The sequence below is a fragment of the Xiphophorus couchianus genome, chromosome 16 (assembly GCF_001444195.1).
Source record: "Xiphophorus couchianus chromosome 16, X_couchianus-1.0, whole genome shotgun sequence".
NCBI classification, from domain to species: Eukaryota; Metazoa; Chordata; class Actinopteri; order Cyprinodontiformes; family Poeciliidae; genus Xiphophorus; species Xiphophorus couchianus.
The window spans coordinates 5,913,479-5,939,933 of NC_040243.1; the positions used below are offsets into that span (position 1 = coordinate 5,913,479).

A 26,455-nucleotide genomic window follows, 5' to 3' on the forward strand; every position below is an offset into this window, starting at 1 on the left:
TGACATGTGTACGCTGAATTTGGGTATTTTGCTTGAGTATTTTTATGTGGGTATTTTAAGCTCAGCCGACGCTCATCTTCTTCATTTGAATGCTGCTAGTTAACAAAATGCAGTTTCCCCAATGTCATGGAATGATGTGATATGTCTGCATTTATTAAAAAATAAACTTTGTCAGAAGTTTTCAAGAGTGACTCAGTTACCCAAGTAAGTTGCCAAAAAAACAAACAAACCTAAAATAACTTCCAAATACTGTCGGGGAGAGCGGCATTCATCGAGTCCAACCAGATATTCAGGAAACAGTTTGGAATGAGATAAAAGAAAACAAAATTCTTTATCTCGTCTAATTGTTTTGTATTTAAATAATTTGGTCTTCCGATGGCTCACAATTTTTTTGTGATTTAAAATTTTTTGTTTAACATTTACTATACGTAAAATGTACACCAGAGATTAAGCAATGACAACAGTTAAACATTAAGCTGGAATGAAGCCTGTGTGTTTTTTTTGCGTTCTCACAGCAGTTTTTCTGGGGGGAGGAGGAATTTGCATGAAATCATCTGAGGTGTGACACTGCGTACAGGAACAGCTTCAAAATTTTCCAATGCAGAAAAGCAGACGAAAGGTGAGGGGACTATCTGGAAAAGTTAGCAGGAAGGGACAAAAAGGATGAGGGGAAGGATTTTCACTTCACTCATCTTCATTGGGAGTTTGCTAACTCTGGTGTGGTACTTACAGGACATCAGGTAGGCAACTTTTAACATTTTATAAAACAAAAACACATTTTTCTGTGACAAAAAATGCTTAGGTTTTTTAACCGTATCCACACAAACAACATTTTTTTTATTTCTGTGATTAGAAATTCAGTTTCTTCTTCTCTGATTAACAGTTGTTCTTTGAAGAGGAAAAAACAAACATACTTCAGGAACATTTTCAGGGGAAAAAAAGCAACTTTTTTTTATTATCACTGTAATAATGCTACTGTAACTTTCAGAAAATTTTTGTAGAAATTGCATAAAATATAATATTTTGACAGAAAATAATTTCTGAACTACTTGAATAATGCAATCTAAATTGTTTACAAATAGGCTGTGGTGGACAAAGTACTCAGTTTCACTACTTCAGTCAAAGTACTGCTAGTCAAATATTAATCCAATAAAAGTAAAAGTACTGAATTATGAGTTTTGAAAAATACATACGTTTTGAAAGAGAATTGGAGAATTTTGAAGCTGTTCCTGTACGCGGTGTCACACCTCAGATAATTTTTGCCACTTCCCCCTCCTCCCAGAAAACCTGCCGTGAGAACGCAAAAAGCCACACAGGCTTCATTCCAGCTTAATGTTTAACTATTGTCATTGCTTAATCTCTGGTGTACATTTTTACATAGTTCATGTTAAATTTAAAAAATTGTGAGCCATGAGAAGATCAAATTATTTAAATGTTTAGTTATTTAACAATGCATTTCACTTGAGGGTTGTTGAAAAAATGTGGGTAAATTGTCTGTTATATATTGGACAGAATAGTACAGTAACTAGAAATGTAAATATTATTATTAATAAATACTTCTGTAAATACACAGACGCTTTACAATTTCATGCATTTTTCATTCACTTCCTCACTTCCAGTAAGTAGGTGGAAGTGTGGTTGTAATTCTGAACCTACAATCACACCAACATATTTATTAATAAGGAAGTTGGGTTTAGTGTTCTCCCTGGGACACAATGAGAATTTTGTACTTGAATCAGCATCGTTCTGGTTGCAGGATAAGTACATTACAAGAACATTTCACTGGTAGAAGGGTTAACCCTTCTACCAGTGAAATGTTCCTAATCATACCTGTTTAACAAGAACTGTCAAACTCAGCTACGTTCCATAAAGCCTCTACTTAAAGGAAAATAGTAAAAAATCTTTTGCAAACAGTCATGAGGGACTCATTCAGAAACTCTAAGCCGCATGACATGCTGAGCTTTAGTTGGTATTTGAAATCTGTAAACCAGTTCTTTTAACAGAAAATAACATTTTGCTACAGTAACCTAGAAACACTTTTGCACAAATACAATTCGACAAAGTGTATTTGGTGGAAATTCATCAATCGAATGAATTGACTAAAGTCTTAAATGAGATTAATCCATGTTAGAATCAGAAGCATTAATCAGGGAACACTTCCATGAGTAAGTTTGTCTGCAGCAAAAAGTTTTTTATTTCAACCAATTCAAACATTGGTGGGTTGCATAAAGATGTTTGTAATTGTGTAATGCTTTATTCAGTGAAATGTGCTAATAAAAGTAATTAGGCTATATTACCAAAGACGTTAGTACTCTAAGTACTTAAAAGTTAGAAAATCTTCTCTGTAACTGTCAGAGCTGGTGAATGGAAAATAATAGTTTTTTTTATATAACAGCTAAAAATCGCAGAATTTCTGACAAATGAAATGTGTGTGAATGTGTTTATCATTTTGCTAATATTTTTTCTGCTTTTTCTCTTTTTGGGTATCTATCACAGCAATGGGGAAAGTAACCAAAACCAGCATAAGATGAGAAGCGCACCTAACACCATTGCTTCATGTAAAAACTGCGGGTGAGAAAAGAAACATCTGCAGCTACTTACTTTAGCAGTCTCTTTGTTCATGTCAGAGTGGAGTCAAGATACGTTATCACTATGGAAAATAACAGCTTACTTTGTTGTTGAATGTGTCTTGGTTTTCCAGAGAGAAAATTAAGCAGGCATTAGAGATATACTCTGAAACCTGGACAAAACAAGACTTCAACTATGAAAAATTCAGGTAAGGACTTTTTCTATCGCCTCATCATGTCATTGTAAATTAATGAACTTGGCTGTAGTTAATATACCCCAAAAAAGAAAGTTTAACATGGCTTTTTATGATTTCACAGGTTGGACCTCAGAGTGAACGTCAATGGTTTTGATGAAGCCATCATAACCCAGACGAACACTCCAGTGGGATCCAGGCTTGTTTATGATGGTGAGAGGAAGAGGATTTTGAATGTGACCCAACAGATTTACGACTTATTTCCAAAAGTAAGTTGTTTTCTTACAACACATCATGTCTTGAACATTATGGTTCTTTCATTTTTCTTTAATATTCTTCCTTTAGAAACAACAGAGCCATCTCTACCCTCTTTGGTGATGTTACATGTCTCAGCTGTATTGAAACAGTTGTAACAATTGATGTTTGTTTTGTTTTGTCTCTGCTTCTCCTTTCTTCCGAGTGGGAAGCCTGTAAACAAGAACAGCTTTAGCGAACGAAGAACGACCGCCGTTTTCTTCCCCAAACTCTGTCTGTTTTATTACAAATTGTCAAAATCATGAAATCATGCAATCATACATTGAACATTCCTTTGTGCATTCATGTCCATGTGTCCTTCTGTTGCTCCAAAACAACCATATTCCATCTACTTCAATAAACAACATCAGCCCCCACCAGCTGTGACAGCATCCATGGGCCAAATCAAAACAATTCAACAATCGATTTAAATCTTACAGATTTACATAAAAAGAAAACTATTCCTCAAGTTCAGTGAAATTGTAAGGCTACTAATTTCTTTGAATTGTAATAACTCTGAAAAAAAATGTAATCATATTATTAGTTCTATAATTTAATATGGGCATATTTAGAGGACTAGATCTAGCTTAAGCTAGTACAGTAGAATCAATTACAGGGTAGTAGGGGAAAAGTGGTAACGTCTATAATAAATGTTTGAAACTGATGAGAACTGATTTCCGGTACATGTAACAGAGTAACTTTAAAACTTCCTATCAAAAGATAACACAACCCGTCAGGATACCACCGAAATCTTAATAAGGTTGGGTCGGAGAGTGTATCGAAGTTTTAGATACATGTAGCAAACTCTCTATAACGGCTGTTTTACGACCGTTATAGCTACAAACCGTAATTATGAAACAAAATCACTCTGTTTCCCTCGAACGTCTAAACACGTCTAGCATGTAATTACGAAATTAGCACCGAATGAACTTGTAAATTTACATTTTAGCGGGGACAGTTTCCACCAGCTTCACACTACTAACCTGTAAACAAGAACAGCTTTAGCGAACGAAGAACGACCGCCATCTTTTTCCCCAAACTCTGCCTGAGGCGCGAGGGGGGGAGGGGCGGGGCTCCTCACTCTAGGTCTCCTGGTGAAACGCTGTCTATAATTTGGTTCCCTTTTTTTTTTAATTTGACGTGGTATTTTTGTCAATTTCACTCTAAAAAAAAACATATATAATGCATCGTAATACTAAGAATTTATGTGGCGGCTTATACCCTTAAATTTTCTTGGCTATATAAACAAATGATTATTACAATCTCCCACTTTATGGTGTATCACAGTGACATGGGAGAAAATGGTTTAACGCCAATTTATTGGCACATTAAAAGTCTCCCAGATCTCTTGTACAAAGTCCTATCAAAGTCCTATCTTTCACCCTTATCAAAGATAGAACTTTAATAAGGGTCTAGTTCAATAGTTTATAGAGCAAAACCCACACAGTCATAGTCCTTCAACAAACTATTCCTGACAAGTTCCCAGCATTCAACAAGCTACAAGCTAAAAATCACAAACATGGCAGGGACAAAGCTGTTAAAAACAAATATTTACATCAGGTCTATTTCTCACCAGTAATACAAGATGATCCAATCACATAATCTCCCTCTAAGTTTTTTTTTAGAATATTTAGATGACAAAATAATAATTTTTAGAAGAATTCTCGTAGCCTAATAACTAAGACAATAGGAAACAAAACTAAGACTAGAAACAGATTATTTTGCGAGACATTTTGGCGGGGAAAACAGCAGTTAAGATGGAAGGTAAAGATTAATGTTGAGTATTTATGTTTATCTTTCACTTAAAAATACTGATACAGTTCCAGTGTGGCCAGTAGATCTAATGAATGACTTATTAGTCATTAGATGACTAATGACTGACTAGTCATCTAATGACTAGCCAGTCATTAGATGACTATTTATACAAAGGGTGTATAAATACACCCTTTGTATTTATAAGGGTGTAGTTCAATAGACTAAACATTTATAGTCTATTGAACTATAGACTATAAGGGTTTCTTTATTGTAAAAGAAAATAAAACCAAAAGAAAAACGCAAACCTGTCTGCTACGTGAGGCGGGGACAAAATGAAGAAGGTTAGCTATGTTAGCCACTTATTTGTTTTATCCATAGTAAAATGTTTTTTCTAAAAGTTTTTGTTGGTTAAACACGCAATGTCGACAAACATTTCAAACAAACCTTTTCTAGTCTTTCTAGACTAACCTAGAAAAGACTAACTTAGAAAAAGTAATCCTTTTGTTCTAGGCAAACGAAATGTTTGTCGACATTGTGTGTTTAAACAACAAAACCTTTTGTTGGTTAAACAAAAGGCCTACTTAGAAAAAGTATTCCTTTTCTTTTCTTAAGGTCAGCCCTTTCTAGGATTCTACACTTGCATCTGAGCACTTTCTGTTTTGCAGTCAGTTTCCATTGAGCTCGTCGGTTTTCTAAAGCAGTCCTACTTTTCTGATTTTGAAAAGACAGAATATCTCAAACAACATGCAGTGAATAACATCAAAAGCTTTCTATACAAGTCAAACAAGCATAAATCATGTCCAAAAATCCTTTTCTTTTGTTTACTGTGACATAATGTCAACATCTCAATTGTCAGGAAATGTTGTTTGGATTGATGAAAACCGCTTTAGCCTGTCTTGCTATATGAGCTTTGCAGATAATAAGGACCAGTCAGGTGCCACTGAGCAGACCACTGCTGTTTTCTTCAGCTGAAATTGGATCAAGCACCAAAATGACTGAAGCGAGTTTCTTTTCTAATATATTACCTTATTAGATTAGAAATATGCATTAAATGGAATTGGAATTTGGGGTGATAAAGTCCAGGGTTTTATTAACATTGTTGCAAATTAAATAATGTCTCTTGAGGGTGTCTAGAAAAGCTGAGCGGTGCTTTTCTGATCACCGTCAATTTATGATTTTTGGCAGAGAAAGGTGGAGTTGTGGATGCTGTAAACCAGCAGCTTTACTCTGCTGGATCATGCAAAGATGCTGGGAAAATAAGTTACTTTAAATCTTACCCCACGGGGTTTCTGTCATGTAATGTTTCACTCATAATTGATTTCTAAATCCTCAACATGTAGTTGATTTTCCCCAACACCTCACTCCTCTGGCTGAATGGTGTAAAATTAACCAAAAGACAATAAAGTTAATGAAAAAAAATATTTCTGGACTTAAAGTTATTGTTTATTTCGTCATACCTTGACATTTATCTTTTACCATCAGTGTTTCTATCTATTTACTGTTTATATTAGGTTGAGGTTTCTTTCCACCATTTTTCATTCTCTTTCTTTATCGTTCACATTCCCTCTGTCTGTCAGCTTTCATCCCTTCCCAGCTCCTCTGGTTTTCCTGTCATTTCACTAAGCCTTCCTCGATATCTTAAGCTCCCTCTCTTCATTGCTCCTTCCCGGATCCTTTCTTTATCTTATCTCTACTCTTGTCTCCCACTCCCTTGTTTATTAGCACTGTTTTGTTCAACATACGTTTCTTATCCATGTTTCCAAGTACTATCCATGTATCACTGTCATTGTAAAGAACGGCTTTGCCCTTAGTCTATTCACTTGCTCCCTGTCCAAAGTCAAACACGTAAGGAGTGAAACGCCCTACATACATAGCAGATTTAAAGGGACAGCATTTTGTAAAATTAACTTTTTTTTGTCAAATTAACAACCATTCTGGTTGCCGTGGTATATTGCAAAACACCTGGCTGGATCTGGTCTTCATACAACAAAATAAATAAATACATAGGTCATTAGTGTTGTGTCATCATTATTTACACCGGTGAATTATGTGTCTCTGGCAATCGTGTGATGGACTGGTGGCCTGTTCCCGCTATAACTTGCGCCTCATTTGCAGATCCCTGACGTGATGTATTTTATGATTTCAGGGTCATCCTTTCTCAAATAAAAGATGGGACACGTGTGCTGTTATCGGGAATGGTGGGATCGTGGCAAACAGCAGCTGTGGAAAAATGATCAATTCAGCTGATTTTGTCATCAGGTGAAAAAAATGTTGAAAAAAAAATCTGTCATATCTGAAAACTGCCATATCTGAATTCATGTTTGTTCTTCAGGTGCAACCTGCCTCCTTTGTCAGACGGATATGAGAAAGACGTTGGTACCAAGACAAACCTTGTAACGGCAAACCCAACCATTCTCTTTAAAAAGTGAGTAGCTAAGCCACTACGGTTATTTTGTCATCTTAAAAACATCACTGATTGTTTTTTTTCACATTATATTTATATTTGTAGGTTTGAGTCTCTAGTAGGACGTCGACGTCCGCTAATGGAAAAGCTGAGTAGCTACGGCAACTCGATGCTGCTCCTTCCTGCCTTCTCCTTTGGCATGAATACAGCTGTTTGCATGCGAACTCTTTACACCATTCAGGACTTTGAATCTGCCATCCACCCTGTCTTCATCAACCCTGAATACCTCATTAAACTCTCTAAATTCTGGCACGCACACGGGCTGAAAGAAGCACGGCTCAGCACCGGAGTCATGATGACAAGCCTGGCATTGGAGCTTTGTGACGACGTGCATCTTTATGGATTTTGGCCATTTGGTATTCATCCATTCAACTTCAAAAACCTGACTAATCACTATTACGATGACATGAAACCAAACACCAATTTTCACTCCATGCCAGTTGAGTTCAGCATACTCCTCCAATTACACAGAAATGGCGTGCTACGCCTACACCTTGGGGACTGTCAATAAGATGATTAGAAGTTACATAAAGGAGAGCAAGTTCTTGTTTTGTAAATGCAGGATGGCAATGACTGAGACGCTTAATCCTGTTGAGAGAAAGGGATTGAATGTACAAAAGGTTTCTGGGAACTGTCTTCTCTAAGCAGGTTATTTAAAATATAATAATACACTATCTATTCAAATAAGGTCAGCTCTGTTTATATTTATTATTGTAAATGACCAAACGGCATTGAAACAAACTGACCACTATTGAGAAAAAGGGTAACTTGCTTACACTATGGCAGGAATCAACTTTTTTGGTTGTATCAGAATGGTATTGAGTCTTATATTTATTTGGGGAAATATTGCTTTTATGTTGCAATCCACAAAATAAAATCACTTTTACTGGTCATAATGGGTCCTGTGATGTAACCCGCCTCTCGTCCAATGACTGCTGGAGATCGGCTGCAAGGTAATCTAACTCTTTCCAACACAACAGTAGAGTTGGTGAGAGTCAAAGTGCATAAAATTTGCCATAATTTTGAAAAACGAACATTTGAAAAGCATTTGGGTCACCTTTTGTTTTTTAATTTGTGCTTATTAGTTGTTTCATGTCAGTGATGTTGACAAAGAGTGGCAAGCATGTCACTGGAATTTACTTTCCTATTCATGTGTACAATTAAGTACCAATTAAGAAAAGTTTCTGCACTATAAAAGCTTAAAAATTCACCACACTAAAGTGTCACTCCAAGTGGTTACTGATTTGAAGAATTACTGGTAATCCAGCTGGTTTTCTTGATGTCCCACATGATTGAAACAACAAAGGTTTTTATGTCTTTTTATTGCACAAACCTTTTATTCAATGCACAAAAGGTTTTTTCATGCAAACAATAGCAAATTTTATTATTATTTTTTATCTTTTATCTGCATGCTTCTACCCCAGACTGAGGAATAATTATGATGTACCACATACTACTTTAAATAAGCGATCCGCTTCCTGGATCCAATTTACTTTCATGTCCAAATGTACGCTTTAAGTCCCAGGTAAACACACTAAAGTCCTAAGTCGAGTTCAATTCTCAAGCTTCAAATTCTAAGAACGTAACAAGTTATTTCACTAAATTCATCATTTAATCACAGAATAATTATCGTTTTGAATACTTATAAATTATTTTTAAAAGCTGCGTTTACAATACAGCTGTAAAAATATATTTATTTCCTGATCAAGTTGCTTTTACTAGAAATGAACGTGGTGCTGCCATCTGCCAGTTAAGATGCACTGATTTTGTTTAGATTTAGGTTCAACATTTCATAGAGAGTCCTGCTGTGAGCACAAAATAATCAGAGGAAATAGTTTAATTTGAACAAAGGAAAGTCTGTGTTATGCTAACATCTGATTCAAAAGCCAATTTGTAATCTCTCCCAAGTACACTTGAGTCAGAACATGTTACTCCCAGCTTACAGCTTTTTCATTCAATCACTCCCCATGATTGAATGAAAAAGCTGAAAGAAATGTAACATAAACCATTCATTAGCATTCATTAGTTACTTTATTGGCTCTGACTCATCATTCTTTGTGTAGGATTAAGTTAAATGCAAGCTAGCTGTTTTTTCTCTCTACTAAATGTAACAGCAATTTGTTTTGGTATAAAATTGAGTCTAAAGTGATTAAGTTTGTGACTGAAGTTTAACAAGTTTTCAAGTCTCACAGCTCAAGTCCACTCCTCTGCTAGAAAGGCTTTCAAAGAAATTACAATTTCAATTTGCTTTTGCCACCACACTTGGAGACTGAGGTCCCTTCCAAACTGTAAAATTTTTTGTTTTGCTAAAACTGGAACGTTTTTAACCTTTTGTGCATCGCGCCTTCACAAAGATGGCGGCTTATGTGTGCCTTTTAATAAACCAGTTCTGGAGTGGACTGAGAAAACGCCTCTGTTGTGAATCATTAGTCCAACCAGTAACCTGGTATATAACTTTTAAAAAAAATCATAAAAACAACAATGGTGGATCACATATCTGTGCTTGTGCTGCCTCACTCTTTAACCTCATTAAAGTTTTGACAGCAGCTGCAAAAAGTTTTACAAGAGACTCAACTCATGCTTTGTTGTTCGCCATTCTTGTTTTCTTGTATGTACCACTAACTTCATATGGAGGCTTTAGTGCCCCTTTCAAGTAAAAATGATGTTTTGGGAAACTTTGTGTATTTCCATGTAATTTAAAACATTTCTGAAAATGGTGCCATGTGTTCAACAACTCATTTTGGAAAAAATACATTCCCTTGTGGACAGGGGCAAAGGTTTGGTAGCACAAAGTTTAGAGGCATGAAATAAAGGATGGACATGACACAAGCACGTCAATGTTATTCTCAATAAGCAGGATAACCATTCAAAATGCCAAATTAACACAAACATTCTCCACATCTGGTGGATCTGTCAGTTTTCAACTCCACAAATATTTACCTTAAGGTTGAAAAGTTCAGCATAAATTTATTAATGTTTAAAGGCTCACTTCCCGAAATAGACCTGTATATTCTGGAATGTGATTTTTAAAGTTTATCTAACTTATCTACAGTAATTCCCGAGGCTAAGAAGGAAGATGTTATATAAAATAAATCAAACATTAAGGATAATATCTACTGTAAGATGATTCATGTCAAACTTTTTCATAGGCTAAGGCAAGAAGGCAGCTGAGAGCTCTGAAACAAAGCACACAATACAAACAAAGCATTAAGAACCCAATCGGAAAAAAATGGTGTCAAAGGTTTAAGTGACTGGATCTCAAAGGTCTCTTTAGTCATCACCTTTTGTGTGGAGTTGTCCTGCCGTGCTACTCAACCAACAGAGGCAGATAAAACAGTTGTGTTAGACAGCTTATTGTCTGCATGCATGAGTTATCTGGCTGGAATTTGTCTGCTGGTCAAAAAATTCAAATTGCAACAAAAGCAGACTGCACACAGATGATAAAATAGATTTTTAATTTTGGTCAGAAAAGACTAAATGATGCCATTTTGTATAATAAAGTACTGAAGAAAACTACAACTTTTGCCTGAATTAAATTTTAAAGTACGGTATGTAAAAATATAATTGTACAATATACTATATATATATAAATATATATATATATATATATATATATATATTTTTTTTTTTGTTGTTTTTTCTGACAAAAAAACAAAAAACCACTCAGGCTGCTGTGGGTTTTTTTCCCCAGCATGCTTATTCTTGTACCAGTTGTAATTTCATTTAACAATGAACTCTCAGTTAACTTTCTCTCCAAAACTTTCCTTTTACATCTGTGAACTGCAGGCATCTAGCATCCTAACCCATAGTACTATTTTCTGTTCGCAATTTTCAATTAAAGGATTAAATCTGCGAGGTAAAAAGTACCTTTAAGAGCTTAAAAAGTTTTGCCGCCGCCTAGTGGTTGAAGTTTGTATGAGAACATTTCAAACGTTTTTATCCGGTCTTCGTTTTAAATTTGTGAGCATGTCAGATAAAAATGAAAGAGTAAAATTCGAACAAAGTTTAAAGCTTTTGTATTTTTCTTTCAAATGATTTTTAAAAAATATATTTTAAATATATTGAATATGTGGAGCAAAATGTTAATGTAAAAACTTTATTTTAAATTTTTTTGACTTCGTCATAAAGATCTGTAGTATTTTCAGGCATTTTTGTAGACATTACAACCAGTGCCGGCAGTTTATACTATAAATGTGCTATATTAAGTGTTTATGTGCTTCACAGCTATAAATAAGGTGTACAGTTGCTGGTTTGTGAAACTATAGGGTGCCTTTAGAATCTAAAGGCAGTGGTTCTTAACTTTTTTTGAGGTACCGAACCCATCAGTTTCATATGCGCATTCACCGAACCCTTCTTTAGTGATAAATAATATATATATATATTTTTTTCCAAATTCAAGACATAGGTATGAACTCACAGCAAGTTACAGTGTTACTTTGTTCTGGCCCCCAAAAATATTTTGGCCCCATAAAAGAATTTCAGCCCCCCAAATATATATATATATATTTTTTTTACTATTTTACTCATTTAAAAATAAATGTGGATTTTTTCAAAGAATGACACATTTTTTAATAACTTAATTTTTTTAATTTTAAATTTAATTTGTTTTTTGTCGTTTTGAATCCACAAAATACTTTTTTGGGGCCAGAATAAATTACATACCATACCAGTGTGACGTCTGCTGTTGTTTTGTGGGAGACCATTTTCAGAGAGGCGTGGCTTCACCTTGGCAAGTGCGTCTTCAGAGCAAAGTCTGTTCATTTTCTTCTTTTTTTGCTCGACATATTTAGTATGGATTAAAATATTAAGAAAGAAACCACGCAACGTACAACTACGACAGCCGCTGATACTGCGTGCACTAAATTCCCCGCAGCACTGATTGGCTGAGCAATGTAACGTGATCCTCTGCAGCAAGTGATGGCCAAGCGGGGCGCATCATCACGACTTTACACAAGCGTGTCTTTACCTGCGCGGCAGAGGCTCCGCCGAACCCCTGAGACCGACTCATCGAACCCCTGGGGTTCGACCGAACCCAGGTTAAGAACCACCGCTTTAGATTATTAAAAAAAAATTCAAACTAAATGTTTAATTCACAAGCTAAATATTTAGTTTCCAAACATTACATTTAGCTTTCAAATAATTATTTAGTTAGCAATCTAAATATAACTAAATATTTTTTAATAAGTCATACTTTCACCATGTTATTCACACATTTACAAATCTCAGAGTTCTAAACTAAATATTTAATTCACAAGCTAAATATTTACTGTTTAACCTACATGTTTAGTTTGAAAGCTAAATATTTAGTTTGAAAAGTAAATATTTAGCTCAAACTTAAACATTTAGTTTGGAATTAAATATTTAGTTTGGAACTCTGAGATTTATAAATGTATGGTGAAAATATAAAAAAATGAACTCCAGTATTGTTTTCTCTCTGACTGAATACATTAACCTAGATTTTGTTGTTATTTTTTTACTGTATAGCTTTACAAATGGCGCCCTGTATGAAACAAACGTGAGGTTTTTGGTCATGACATTTGCCAGCTCTGTGTTTTCACAGTGCATGTGTCTGAGAAGTGCATGGCGTCAACAGGTCAAACGGGCACAAGCTCCCAGGCCTCATGCTAAGCAGCTGAGGAATGCACAGGGATCAGCTGTTCCTCGGCCACATGACTCCCTTACTGCCCTCCTGAGGCTCATGTCTTCCAGCACATCTCTTGTGAAACTATGAGAGGATTTACAGGGAAGAGTACAAGTGTGAAGCCAACAGCTGGAGAATAAGAAAATATTCTGTTTGGGATCGCTAGAGTGTCGCTAGAGGTCTAATAACTTCCAATGGCTGCCAATACAGAAAAAAACATGCCTTTTAATTTAAAAATAACTGCATATTCCCTTATTCAAATTTACTTCACTAATTTTTTTACTTCCCATGTAAAGCTGCAGTATGTAACTTCTATATACAGTACAGACCAAAAGTTTGGACACACCTTTTAATTCAATGAGTTTCCTTTATTTTCATGACTATTGACATTGTAGATTCACACTGAAGGCATCAAAACTATGAATAACACATGTGGAAATATGCACTAAACAAAAAAGTGTAAAACAACTGAAAATACCCCTTATATTCTAGTTTCTTCAAAGTAGCAACCTTTTGCTGTGATTACTGCTTTGCACACACTCTGCATTTTCTTGATGAGCTTCAAGAGGTCGTCACCTGAAATGGTTTTCACTTCATAGGTGTGTCCTGTCAGGTTAATAAGTGGGATTTCTTGCCTTATAAATAGTCATGAAAATAAAGAAAACCCAATGAATTAGAAAGGTGTGTCCAAACTTTTGGTCTGTACTGTATATAAAATATTTTTTTTACATATTTGTTCAGTATGTCATGTCATGACAATATGGTATGAGACAGATAATCTGTGAAAAGATTGATCACCTCCACCTCCTTCCTGAGCTACTACTGCCATCTGAAGAAATGCACCGACCAAAAACAACCAATCAGAGCAAGGAGAAAGGTCTGACAGCTGTTCATCAACCTTATGTACTCGCTGCTAATTGTGCTAATGGCAGAGAAAGAATTTACCATTCCACTGTCATCTGTCCATCCATCCATCCATCCATCCATCTTCTTCCGCTTATCCGAGGTCGGGTCGCGGGGGTAGCAGCTTCAGAAGGGAGGCCCAGACTTCCTTCTCCCCGGCCACTTCTTCCAGCTCTTCCGGGGGAATCCCGAGGCGTTCCCAGGCCAGCCGAGAGACATAGTCCCTCCAGCGTGTCCTGGGTCTTCCCCGGGGCCTCCTCCCGGTGGGACGTGCCCGGAACACCTCACCAGGGAGGCGTCCAGGAGGCATCCTGGCCAGATGCCCGAGCCACCTCAACTGGCTCCTCTCGATGTGAAGGAGCAGCGGCTCTACTCTGAGTCCCTCCCGGATGACTGAGCTTCTCACCCTATCTCTAAGGGAGAGCCCAGCCACCCTACGGAGAAAACCCATTTCGGCCGCTTGTATCCGCGATCTCGTTCTTTCGGTCATGACCCAAAGCTCATGACCATAGATGAGGGTGGGAACGTAGATCGACCGGTAAATCGAGAGCTTCGCTTTTTGGCTCAGCTCTCTCTTCACCACGACGGACCGGTACAGCGCCCGCTTGACAGCAGACGCTGCGCCAATCCGCCTGTCGATCTCCCGCTCCCTTCTTCCCTCATTCATGAACAAGATCCCGAGATACTTAAACTCCTCCACTTGGGGCAGGACACCCCCCCTGACCCGGAGAAGGCACTCTACCCTTTTCCGGCTCAAGACCATGGCCTCGGATTTGGAGGCACTGATCCCCATCCCGGCCGCTTCACACTCGGCTGCGAACCGATCCAGCGAGAGCTGCAGATCACGATCTGATGAAGCCAAAAGGACCACATCATCTGCAAAAAGTAGAGATGAGATCCTAAGGCCACCAAATCGGATCCCCTCAACACCTTGGCTGCGCCTAGAAATTCTGTCCATGAAAGTAATGAACAGAATCGGTGACAAAGGGCAGCCCTGGCGGAGTCCAACTCTCAGGCTATTTAGCTATGCTAAATAGCCAGACTATCCACTACAGACTGCTAGCTCCAGCAAAGCAGGGAGAGACAAAGGGAGGGGCAGTGCCACACAGCGCATGATTGACAGCGCTAAGACTTGCCTCCTCGCTCTGATTGGTTGTTTCTAGAGAAGGTGTAGGAGCTTGATTATTTCACAGATTATTTGTCCCAGGCCATACTGTCAGAACATAGTGACAGTTTCAACAAATACATAAACAAATATTTTTGATAAAAGTTGCATACTGCAGCTTTAATGATAAATGAAAGTTCAAAGCTAATTCAAAGTGTCCGCAAGTAGTCATATACCATTAGCTGAATTCATAATTCAGTATGTCAGACTGTTGTTGGAGTCACTCCAAGTGTTTTGCATGCTGTTGAAAGTGTTAAGTTGCACAAAATTCAAGACCAAACTTTAGCTTTAAAAGAGAACAAACACAGCTTTAATTAACATTTGCAAATGGAGAAAACATACAAAGCTCACATCTCAGTGGGAATCGGATGAGTTCTGACTTGGGGCTGAACGTCCCCTCATTTACATAGGATACATCACACATTACCTAGTCACACCCCCTGGCTCAAGTGTCAGGCAAAAATCTATACGTTACTTATCTGTAAGTTGCAGTGGAGCAGGGTTGCATACACATTCACAGCTCAACTTTAGGCGTTTCTCCAAAAAGCCTCTCTGCTGATGGCTAAACAGATACTAGAAACTGAATTTCTACTAACTAGGCTTATCACTTTAGCCAAGTCTCACATTTCTAACTGCTGAACACCCTGTACTTCACTTATTTTAGGAGGGTCAGAAGAGCATATGTCCTGTTGAGCTGCAACTGAGTGCAAACCTTTAATAGAAACATCATAAAGTGTACATTCAAATTTATTTAAACTTTGCTACTAAATTTTCCTTCACAAAAGTGAATTATAACTATTGCTCACTGGTTATTTGCATGGCTTTGCTTGGGATTAAATCGGGGTTGAATGACCTTAATCCAACTCCAGTTCATTTGCCTAGAATGTTCAGTTCGTTTGTGGAGGTGTGAACGCGCAATCGAACTCTGACCCAGACCAAAAAACAAACTCTGGTTCTTTATTTACTTCAATAAAATAACTTTTTATGAGGTAGAAATGCAAAGCAGATGTGCCATATTATGAGGGGATTTATTAGGTTGTTCAGGAAGAACCAATGGACAAAAACATAAGCAGTTCATTGATTAGAAGCGGATATGCTCTGTCGTACACTTCACTGTGAAAGAAGTTTTGCATTGGCCTCAGGGGACAAAAACAAGACAAGTGCTTTTAAGATAAAAAATTAACCCACCTAATGAGACCAACAGCTACTTGATCAGAAAAATATGTATTTTTCTTGGTCTTATTTGTCTTGCATGTTTTTTTCCTGAAGCAGTTCTTTATCTAGTCCCCAGGGCTCCAAAGTACCCATAAAAACCCAAAGAATTACAGAACCAGGAGTAGAAATCTTGCTTTCTAGACCTTAGCGCCCAGACACAGGTTTTTTAGCTCTGGTACAACTAACTTTGCATTTTACAGTATTTAATCATGCTTGTCTGCATTCAAATTTTAAGGCTCAAAGTTGCATGTCGACATCACTGAGGCTGAAACAGAGAAACAAATAGACTTCTTTAGGCCATGTCATGTCAGTGGTAAAGTCTTTGTGTTTTGGAAAAATATTAATGGTTCAAGAACTCTACAAATGTGTTTGAAAAAAGCTGTATTTATTTTGAGTCTTAAGTTAAAATGTCATGTGTAAATAAATCAGTTCCACATTAAAGTGGTGATTGGAATCATTTTAGATTCGTATTACATACATTGTTATTAAACAACAGAGGAATAGTGGTGCCTTAAGTCATTGTGATATTGATTAAACAAGGTGTTGGATAAGATTAAATTAGATTAGATTTATTCACCTTGCACAGTAAGCAGTATAACAAAATTAATAGTACAGTTCTGCATGGAAACATTTCACAGAGTTTTGTCCATGATGGACCTTTTTCCACCACATTCATAATGTACTCTAGTCAACTGAGATGTGGTGAGATTATTTGAGTTTTCTGACATGGTGCATTATCCACATTGAAGTAGCAGTCACGTAAACTGTAATGTAGAAACATCAATCAAGCAGGTTGTTGTGTTCCAAAAAGGAGCACCATTTTAATAAATAAATCACTCTCCAGACTATCAGACTAAAAGATCGACGTAGATTGTCTCCAACTGTCCGAACTTTTTGTCCTGGAGGTCAAAACTGGAAAATTGAAACTATTGGCGGGCCATAAAAAGTCACTAAATTAAAAATGAAAAATACTGTTTATTTTGATTTTTACTTTTTTTACTTTTACCTACTCAATTATAATATTTTTTAATGAAAACTTTATATCATTAAAAATCCAAACCATAAAAAGGTCTTCAGATTGTTGCTTTATTAAAAGCAAAACAGGCCATTTTCATATTTTTGGGGTAATCAATTGTTTTCTATTTTGTTGGCCAAATGTTTACTATTCACAAGCCACAAACGGTCCCTGAGCCACACTTTGAACACCTCTAGTGTAAGCCAGTGGATTCATGCTTTCATTTAATAATATTCTCTGAACCGGGAACAGGAGAAGAACAACAGAGATATAAAAAATTACTGTGAACTAAAAATTCTCGTAGGTGTACATATTTTCCAAAACATATTTTCCATTTCTGTCTCTCATAGTGAAGTTGCACAATATTAAACTTAAGACTCATTTTAATGTATTTTCTGCACTTCTTTCACAGCCTGCGTGCAGACAGACACTTGGACGGTGAGAGGAAGATAGCAAACTGTTTCCCAAGCAATTTTCAGATTCAATGATTACTTCTAACTGCATGACATAATTGATTTGGTTTATGTAACACCAGTGTGGCCAGGAACAAAGAAACAACAGAGTTCAGTCAGTCTGCTGGAAGGAAATTAATATTTGTCCTACTTTAAGACTCCGGGAAACTGGACAAAAAGGACAATGAGTGACAATGACCTAGTGTTTCCTGGTATTTGCAACAAAAATAGTGGTAGAAAACGATATTTACCCCTATACAGATTTCTTTCTGTATTTACTCTGACCTTTTCTGCCCATCTACATAGCTAAAAAAGCTTTGTCTTGATGACACAGCCGTCTATTCCTTAAAATTTAGGCATCAGAGGGATTTCAACATGCAAGAGAGTTGGGCAATGCTGGGATGTCTGCTGCATTACAAGATTATAAACGTCATCATGAAAAATAGCTTGTTTGGGTTTAATATTGTTAAAAAGCTAATGGGGTCTTGAGATGAAAATGGCACTGTCTGGAAAACGCTAATCACTGACAGACTGTAATGCGTGGATATCAGATGTTAGATCTGGAAATTTGCATCAACAGATTGCCAAAGCAGAACAAGTGTTCAGCAGCTTTGACTGTATTTGCCCAACCTTTCTATTGCATCAACATTTGCATGACAGTTTTTTGTTGTTGTTGACATTTCTGCTGGTGTCCTGTGATGCATGACGGGTCATGCGAATATGTGGATTTTTCTCCCACTGGCGTTTCATTTTGTTCTTATACCCACTAATTTCGTTTGACTTCCACCCAGACAGAAATAATTTTAGATCTCTGAATGTAGGATCTTGTAGTACCCAAATGCAAAAGAGGGAGAGGTTTTAGTTTTGCATACCGGGAGTCCTAACTAAATCTGATCAGAATTAAACTTAGCCTTACTTAAACAGAACACATTTTCCTCTAGACTCATGTGCCTTTAAAGAAAACTTTCCACAGACTCCTTTGTTTTGGGTTGTGTGTGTGGTGAGACTATTTTAGCCCAGCGTTGCTTATTCAGGATGCAGGCACAAAGCATGATTCATTTATTTTGCTGTTTGCTGACTGTGTTGTTAGAGCCAAAATCCAATGACATACAGATGCAGGAGGTCTTAGAAGTCCTGTTTTTCAGGGGGAGTTTATTGTGAATGCAGTCCATATGGGCGAGAGAAGAGTTAATTCCCTTTTCCAGAACAGCGAACAAAGCAACTGAAAAGTTAAATCTTTGTCTTAATGGTTTATTGGCTTAATGTTCTGCCAACGTCACACCGAGTTAATTGGTAATCCTCATCCTCTTCCAAAATAAGAAAAAGTACTTTATTTTTTTAATTCACAAAGCTGGTACAGCTGGAGGAGTTTGCCATTAGAATAAAGGCGGCTTCTGGAAGTGTGGGTGAGATTTGGGGGGCATTAGAAGTACAAGAGGCAAACTGTGGTCTAATTCAGTACTGGGAAATCATGTTACTGCCCTACCTCCCCTTTGTGAAAACAGGAGAAGGGAGAGGGGGCTTAAGGGGAGTGGGCGGAGGACAGATGGGGCGGGAGGGGCAAGCAAAGGGAGAAGGCTGAGGCGGTGGGGGCGGAGAACAGAAACAGCTCTCCCTGTGGGACTCTGGTGGAAAGTAGGGTTGTTTGAGTTTGTCTCTGTGGGCAAATGTGGAAAGAAAAAGAGACAGAAAACAAAAAACATCGACTGGACCAAAAAGACATGAAAAGGATTAACAGATGAGGAAGATCGACAAAACCACACTTTCGACGAAGCTGAACTGAACCCAGGGAGGAGAGAAAGGAAAAGAAGAGCTACAGAGACGTGTCTGCACAAGAGGAAGGGGGGGAATGACTGAGCAGGCTTTGACTTGTACCTCCAATAGTTGAGAGGAAACACTCAGTGGTGACGCCTCGCAGACAGAAAAATGAAGTGATTTGAAGAAAAGTGTTAGAAAACAGCTGGACGCTGCTGGGAAAGATTACATAGGAGGCAGCAAAAACAGAAAGGACAAAGAAAACTGGAATCATAGCGGCCGTGGTGGACAGCAGATAGAGTGAAGGAGAGGAGAACCAGAAGGAGAGAGGGGCTAACGGGTAAGGAAGGTATGAGGGGACAGATCTTGAAGCCCCTCCTCTCTTTGATGATCACTATCCTCCTGCTGGTGAGCCTGCTGACCACTTTCATCTGGTACACGCTAGAGAACAAGTAAGTTCCTCTTAGACATGAAACAGAACCACACTTTGGGTAGGACATTAATCATGTGCAATGATGGAAAAGTCACACTGCTGGGGTTTAACAATAGGAGTCAAAGAGGCTTTCAAGGCAGAACAAGTAGAGGAAGTGATCCTATGGAAAGAAAAGTAACGGTTTCCAGAATACACAACTCATCATTCAATGTCTGAATCCCAAAGATAGTTTTACGATGATATTACATAGGAACAATGTTGTTAGGTTGATCATCAGAAATATTACTAAACATTTTATTAATATGTTTTTCTGCAACAAAGAAGCAAAAGAATCAATTTTCTTAAAATTTAGAACAGCAAAAGTCAAAGTCTATGAAACATGTCACATTTACAAATACAAACTTATCTAAAATTAAAAGGTCACCATGTGGTTCAGACTTACAAAACAGGAAGAGGAAGCACTGAGAACACGAGACAGTCATACATACCACAGAACGCAGGAAGTCTCCTGCTGAGACATGAATAGATGTCAATAGATTGGTTGTTAACTTACAGTGTGCATGCAAAAGCATTTCATACCTCTCAAAACTTTTTAACCTTAAGACCACAAACTTCCACATATTTTTATTGAAAGTGTATGCAATTAACTTAAGCAAAGTAGTGTTGCATAGATTTGTAGTAAAGGTTGCAGAAGTAATACTTTGAAATATTTCTTTGGGGGTATTTTTATATTAGTTCGACATTTTTGCCCATACTTCACTTCAGCCGAATTGGATGGACTTTGACTGGGCCATTTTAACAGATAAATATGCAATGATCTAAACCCTAAAAGTTTAATCTTACCCAGTCTTGCAGATAAATAATGACACTTTAACCTTTGTATTAAAAGTGTCATTTGGTAAATATTGACACCTGTCATAAACATTCATAAAGACTCCGTGTTCACAACAGGTGTTACATCATGTTTATGACATTGTCTTCAAATAAAGTGCTCCCAATCATTATTTTTGTCACCTTTATTGTTATTACTGTGATAACAATAATACCACAAAAGATGTTTGTGGTATTTTAAAGCGATAAAAGTTTTAGTTCTTATCGCCCACCCAAATCACTCCTTCTTTGGAGTGATTTGAATTGTTTGGTTGTGACGTTTGGTCTCACACGTACGCCAGCCAAGGTTAAATCCCAATAAAAAAGCTTCTAGACTCTCCTTCTTACACATTTCTGTTTCTTACACAAGTCTTGCTATGACTTTCTCTTAACAACGGTCTTCTTCTTGTCACTCTGGATCAAAGCCAGATTTGTGGGGTGTACAACTAATAATTTGTACACCCCCCGTGTCGATGAATTCCCCTTCGTAAGATGTAGGTCTCCTCCAGTCTTCAAAGTTTCCTTCACCTCCACCAGAGTAACCAGGAGCCTCTGATTACTGACCCATTTTCTAACCAGTAAATTTAGGTGGGCAGCAGGTCTGAGTAGGTTTGCAGTTGTAACATATACTTTCAAATCTCAGAGGATGGATTAAACATTGCCCTGAGAGACAATTAGAAGTTGGGATGTTGTCTTTAACCTAACTCTGCTTTTTATATCCAAGGTTATAATAGTTAACTAACAAAATAGCAAAAACTGAAATTGATATACACAGTTAAAATACAATACCTTGACCTTTTTGAAATCAGCACCTGAAAGTAAACTAAAGTATGAAAAACCTAAAACTATGTACTATTAGTAGTAAAAACTAAAGTGAAATTAATAGTCAACTAATAATAACTAATAAAAACTAGCAAACACACAATAAAAATTTATTAAAACTAATCTAATTAGACAAAAAGTCACAACGAAATAAAATTAAAAACAAATCTATCATAACCTTGTTTTCTTGTCCATAACTTCAACCTTTTAGAGAACAGCTGGATTTATACTGAGATTTTCTTACACACAAGTGGACAATATTTACCAATGAGCAGACTTATTAAGGAAATAGCTCAAAAGGGGATTTTAGAAACACACACCAGTGTCAGATAGTGTGCTCTTCTATTTTACTGCTTTGAATGGGCCTGTTATATGAAAAACAGTGAAAATGGTGATTGTAACAATACAACATGTAAGAATTTAAGAAGCATAAAGACTTTAGTGAGGCAGTGAATATTTAAAGGTTTAGTCATAAAGACCTGATCACATGCAGGTCTTTGTGTGATGATTGCAGCAAAAGAAACAAGAAACAAATGTGAATTTGCATTCTTATTCAAATTTATGTTTTTTTTCTTCAGTAATGTGCAACCTAAGCGATCACTTCCTCAAAAGAAAAGTGCTCCTCCAACGTCTGCTTTATGCAAAGACTGCAGGTGAGAACTAACTAACAACAGTTTTTATTTACATGACTCGCCTTGTTTACACCATAATCATGTCTTGCCATGTTAGGAATACTGTGTTTACAAAAGTCATAGAGTAACTGGATGTGTTTATCTATTACAGAGAAAAAATAAACAAAGTCTTAGAACAGTATTCAAAAGCCTGGAAGAAACAAGAAGAGCCTTACCAAAAGTTCAGGTAAGATTGAGTCCAATTAATTAAACTAAAATAACTTTTTTTTTAAATGTTCGTTTCAGTTTTTAAGCAATTTGTGAAATGTGACCTTAAAGGACCAATATCCTGTGAAATTGACTTTTGAGCATGGTCCTAAACACTTGCTCTCCTAAATCACCGCATATTTTCACAAAGCTCCTCCAGACTAGTGGCAGCAGCAGTTAGCAAACAACTGCGTGTCTGCTGAGCTTATTATACTAACTACTGTAGATCTCAGTCCAAATGCTCCTAAGAACTGTTCTAAATGGCATAATGGAGACATTCAATTGTGATGAAGTGTCAGAAAGAGCAGGAGCTTCTTAAAGAGACAGAAGCCAATTTTGAGATGTCAAATTGCAAAGTCAAATTCTTTTAAGTTATGTTTGATATATGCAGCATTTTTATAAAACTGAAAGTAACATTCTTCGTTGTGCAATAAAATGACACTGTGTGCTTGGAAAATACATAATACTGCCACTTTAAAGATGCAATGAGGATTAGTTTTGCTTTTTATAAAAAAGAGGAACAAAAATCCCAAGCCAGTGCAATTGAAACATTATATGAAAGAGGAACTAGAGTCCATCATCTATTTATACCCTTACAACTTCCTATAAGAGTAATGAAACAAATCATAATGCACAGCTTTATGTATTACTTTAAAGAAATTAAAATATTTAATTATACAGGAATCTACCAAATTTGATGCCTAAGTAAATGTTTCTGTCCAGGTATATTTTATGTTGCACTGAATCATCCGACTATTTGTGGGTCCCCAGGTCGCAGCTGAGCGCAAAGTGCCATGGTTTAGAGAAGGCTACAATTACCCAGGCAAACACTCCAGTGGGAACAAAGCTTGTTTATGATGGAGAGAAGAAGAGAACCCTTCAAGTAAACCCGGAGATTTTCAGCACCTTTTTTAAAGTAGGTCATTTTCAATGTCCATTTGATACCAGATAATTGTTCCACCTTTTGATCTGCATCTGAATATTGTACTTGACTTATGAAGCTTTTTAAGAAGCTTTGTCAATCATTTCGGATAGTGAAACTCATATTATGTAGATTAATTAGAGGGAAATATTTCAGTATATATGTAATCTGGGTCAGGGCACCAGATGTAATCCTTCGGTGTTCGTCTCAGGTCCAGCAGGTTCACTTTATGACAGACACATTAAAGTTTATTTTATCTATTCTAACAAAAGAGGAAATCAATGTGGTGGTTAACATCAGTCCAGCAGCTGCTGCCCCACAGTTACAGACAGAAGAGAAAATAGAAAAAGGGGACGAGCTGTCAATTACTGGTTACTATGGTAACCGCCAACTGTCAAAAGCAGCATAACAGAACGTGAAACAGTAATAAAAGTCTGGAGAAATAACTTGCTGACTATCTCACTCTACAATATTTTGGTGTGGCTTGAAAAAACTCCTTATAGAAAAAATATTGTTTTATCAAATTTACATATTTTACTCATCTTTAATAATTCAACTTTTTTTTTAGATGAAATATATATAGTGAATCTTATTGTAATCCTAGCAAAATATTATGTCCACAAGATGAAATGGAGTGAGAAAAATCCCCTCTTTTAATAATTTTCAAGAAACTGACTTCAAAATGTGTATTGCCTCTGTGGAAAAACGTAACTTTAATAATAAGAAACTTGACTCTTTAACTCTTCTCCAGAAATTTAACTTCATCTCATAAGCAGATCCCTCTGTTATTTTTTCATTTTCTTTTAGTGTTTTTATTGTTCTTTTTGCTCTAATATACCCTTCTTCATATGTATTTGAATATATTTTTGACACTTTTTGTTATGAAAACCTAACTGAAAAGTACACATCGTTTTATTTTACCAATGTATATATATTTATTTAACTTTTGTCTTTCTAGACTTCAACATAAACACCCTTAATGTCTGTAATCATTCTTTATTTGTTTTTATTATTATAAAATGTTAATATATGTCATTGAGTAAACGTCTGTATGTATGTTTATGTTATTTGTTTGAAATAAAGTAAAAACCCTGTCACATATAGATTTCTCACCATTTATACTTTGGATTTACATTCCTGTAAACATCCTAAAATTCAACAAGATCAAATGGAAACCATATGTGTTTAAAGTTTTCTGTTTCTGCTCTTTTCCAGGGGCATCCTTTCCCAAATAAAACCTGGCATACATGTGTTGTTGTTGGGAATGGTGGGATTCTGGCAAACAGTAGCTGTGGCAAAATGATTGATTCAGCCGAGTTTGTTATCAGGTGAGAACATTTCCCAGGTTTTTCCACATTTTGAAACTCCATCCAACAGTAGCTTTCCTCGTGTTACTTTGACAGGTGCAATCTGCCTCCTTTGTCAAATGAGTACGAGAAACATGTTGGCATCAATACGGACCTAGTGACAGCAAATCCAAGCATCCTCATGGAAAAGTGAGTACTGTTCCCATTTTAAGGTAATTTTTGGAGGTAAAAGTTACTTTCTTCTGTTTGTAGCCTTCTGTTACACAGCTGGCTAGCGCTGGCAAAGTAGTTTGAACATCAACTCAAGTCATTCCCTGAGTTGATGTGAAACAGCGCATTGATATCATATCCAGAGATGTCTGTAATTTTCAGCAAAATTTCAAGCATTGGTTACCACATGCAAAGGCATACATAAATATCAAACTTTTGGGAGTAACTTATTTATTACATAGGGTCTGGAGATAATGCAAATAGGGCTTTAAATATTCTAACTTTAGTCGTTTTTCTTCACTTGTCACCTTGTTTCTAGGTTTGGGGCTCTAATGGGACGTCGACGTAAATTTGTGGAAAGTCTGCGCAGCTATGGCGACTCCTTGCTGCTTCTTCCCGCCTTCTCGTTTGGCCACAACACTCCTGTGTCTCTCCGAGCTTTTTACACACTTGAGGACTTTAAAAGCCCCGTTCGACCTATCTTCTTCAACCCGGGTTACCTCCATAACCTGGCCCTCTTCTGGCGCTCTCAGGGCCTGAGAACGATACGGCTCAGCACCGGTATCATAATGACAAGCCTAGCTCTGGAGCTCTGTGACAACGTACAGCTGTATGGATTCTGGCCCTTCGATTTTCACCCATACAGCTTTCAAACTCTGACTAACCACTATTATGATGACAGAAAAACCAAAACAAAGTTCCACGCCATGCCAGATGAGTTTAACCACTTGTTGCGGTTGCACAGTCAGGGTGTTCTCAAATTACACCTTGGACACTGCAAAGCAGAGCCCAACTAGACTCCTCAGGCAAAGAGCCAAGTGCCTTCTCAGTTGCCTCAGGTGAACCCAACCATCAAGACTTTCTTTTAATTACAAGACTGTAAGGAATAGACTGACTAACTCCACAGACCAGAACCTATCTGCATCCACAAAACTTATACTGAGATCAAAATGCAACAAAAATAAGACAATAACTAGTACGGATTTCATTTTCTTTCACAACTTTATTTATGTTTTGTTCAAGTTGATGTCTGGAAGAGACTATGTAATGTGTGCCTTTGTGAGGCTATCATTGTTTAGTGCCTTATGTTACATCATTGTTAGTGATGGGTTTTGAGTCAGGGTTACTGTGTTTTAATGGAAACCAAATACCTCCTTTAGAAGAATATTGTGACTAAATAAAAACACCAGCAAACTGAATGTAATAGGTTGTTTAATACATTTAACCACTTTGAAAACGTAATTTGTTTTAAATAAACAACATGAATGTGTTGGTACTGAACACTTTTTTCACTATGGCGGACTTAAGATGAAAAATTGTGCCTGTCCTGCCTTAAACATAAAGATCATAATAGATTAAAAGAAAATGAAAATACAAATTGCACAATTTTTTACAGAAATTATAACACACCTTAGGGTTAAAAGTCCAGAAAAAATACTATACTGCCACTTTGAGGCAGGAAAGTGTTGCTGCAAAGAATGAGTGGTTTTGATTTGTTCTTTATCTGTTTTTCCAACGTTATTTCCCTGTATTGTAACTTAACGCAGCTGCTGTAATTTCTGATTGTTCAATAAAATAAAAAACTGGACTAAC

General features: G+C 36.8%; 2 protein-coding genes across 2 annotated transcripts; both read left to right on the top strand.

The window, feature by feature from the left end:
* Positions 1 to 514: 514 nt before the first annotated feature.
* Positions 515 to 8,167, top strand: LOC114160137 (alpha-2,8-sialyltransferase 8E-like). The gene is made up of 7 exons (XM_028042584.1): positions 515 to 740; positions 2,497 to 2,571; positions 2,702 to 2,776; positions 2,886 to 3,030; positions 6,957 to 7,069; positions 7,143 to 7,235; positions 7,320 to 8,167. The coding sequence occupies exons 1-7, from the start codon at positions 664 to 666 to the stop codon at positions 7,783 to 7,785; spliced, it is 1,044 nt and encodes a 347-aa protein (XP_027898385.1). The 5' UTR covers positions 515 to 663; the 3' UTR covers positions 7,786 to 8,167.
* An 11,082-nt stretch (positions 8,168 to 19,249) lies between these two features.
* Positions 19,250 to 26,455, top strand: LOC114160355 (alpha-2,8-sialyltransferase 8F-like). The gene is made up of 7 exons (XM_028042923.1): positions 19,250 to 19,872; positions 22,124 to 22,198; positions 22,329 to 22,403; positions 23,195 to 23,339; positions 24,561 to 24,673; positions 24,749 to 24,841; positions 25,182 to 26,455. Exons 1-7 carry the CDS (start codon positions 19,772 to 19,774, stop codon positions 25,657 to 25,659), a joined length of 1,080 nt encoding a protein of 359 aa, XP_027898724.1. The 5' UTR covers positions 19,250 to 19,771; the 3' UTR covers positions 25,660 to 26,455.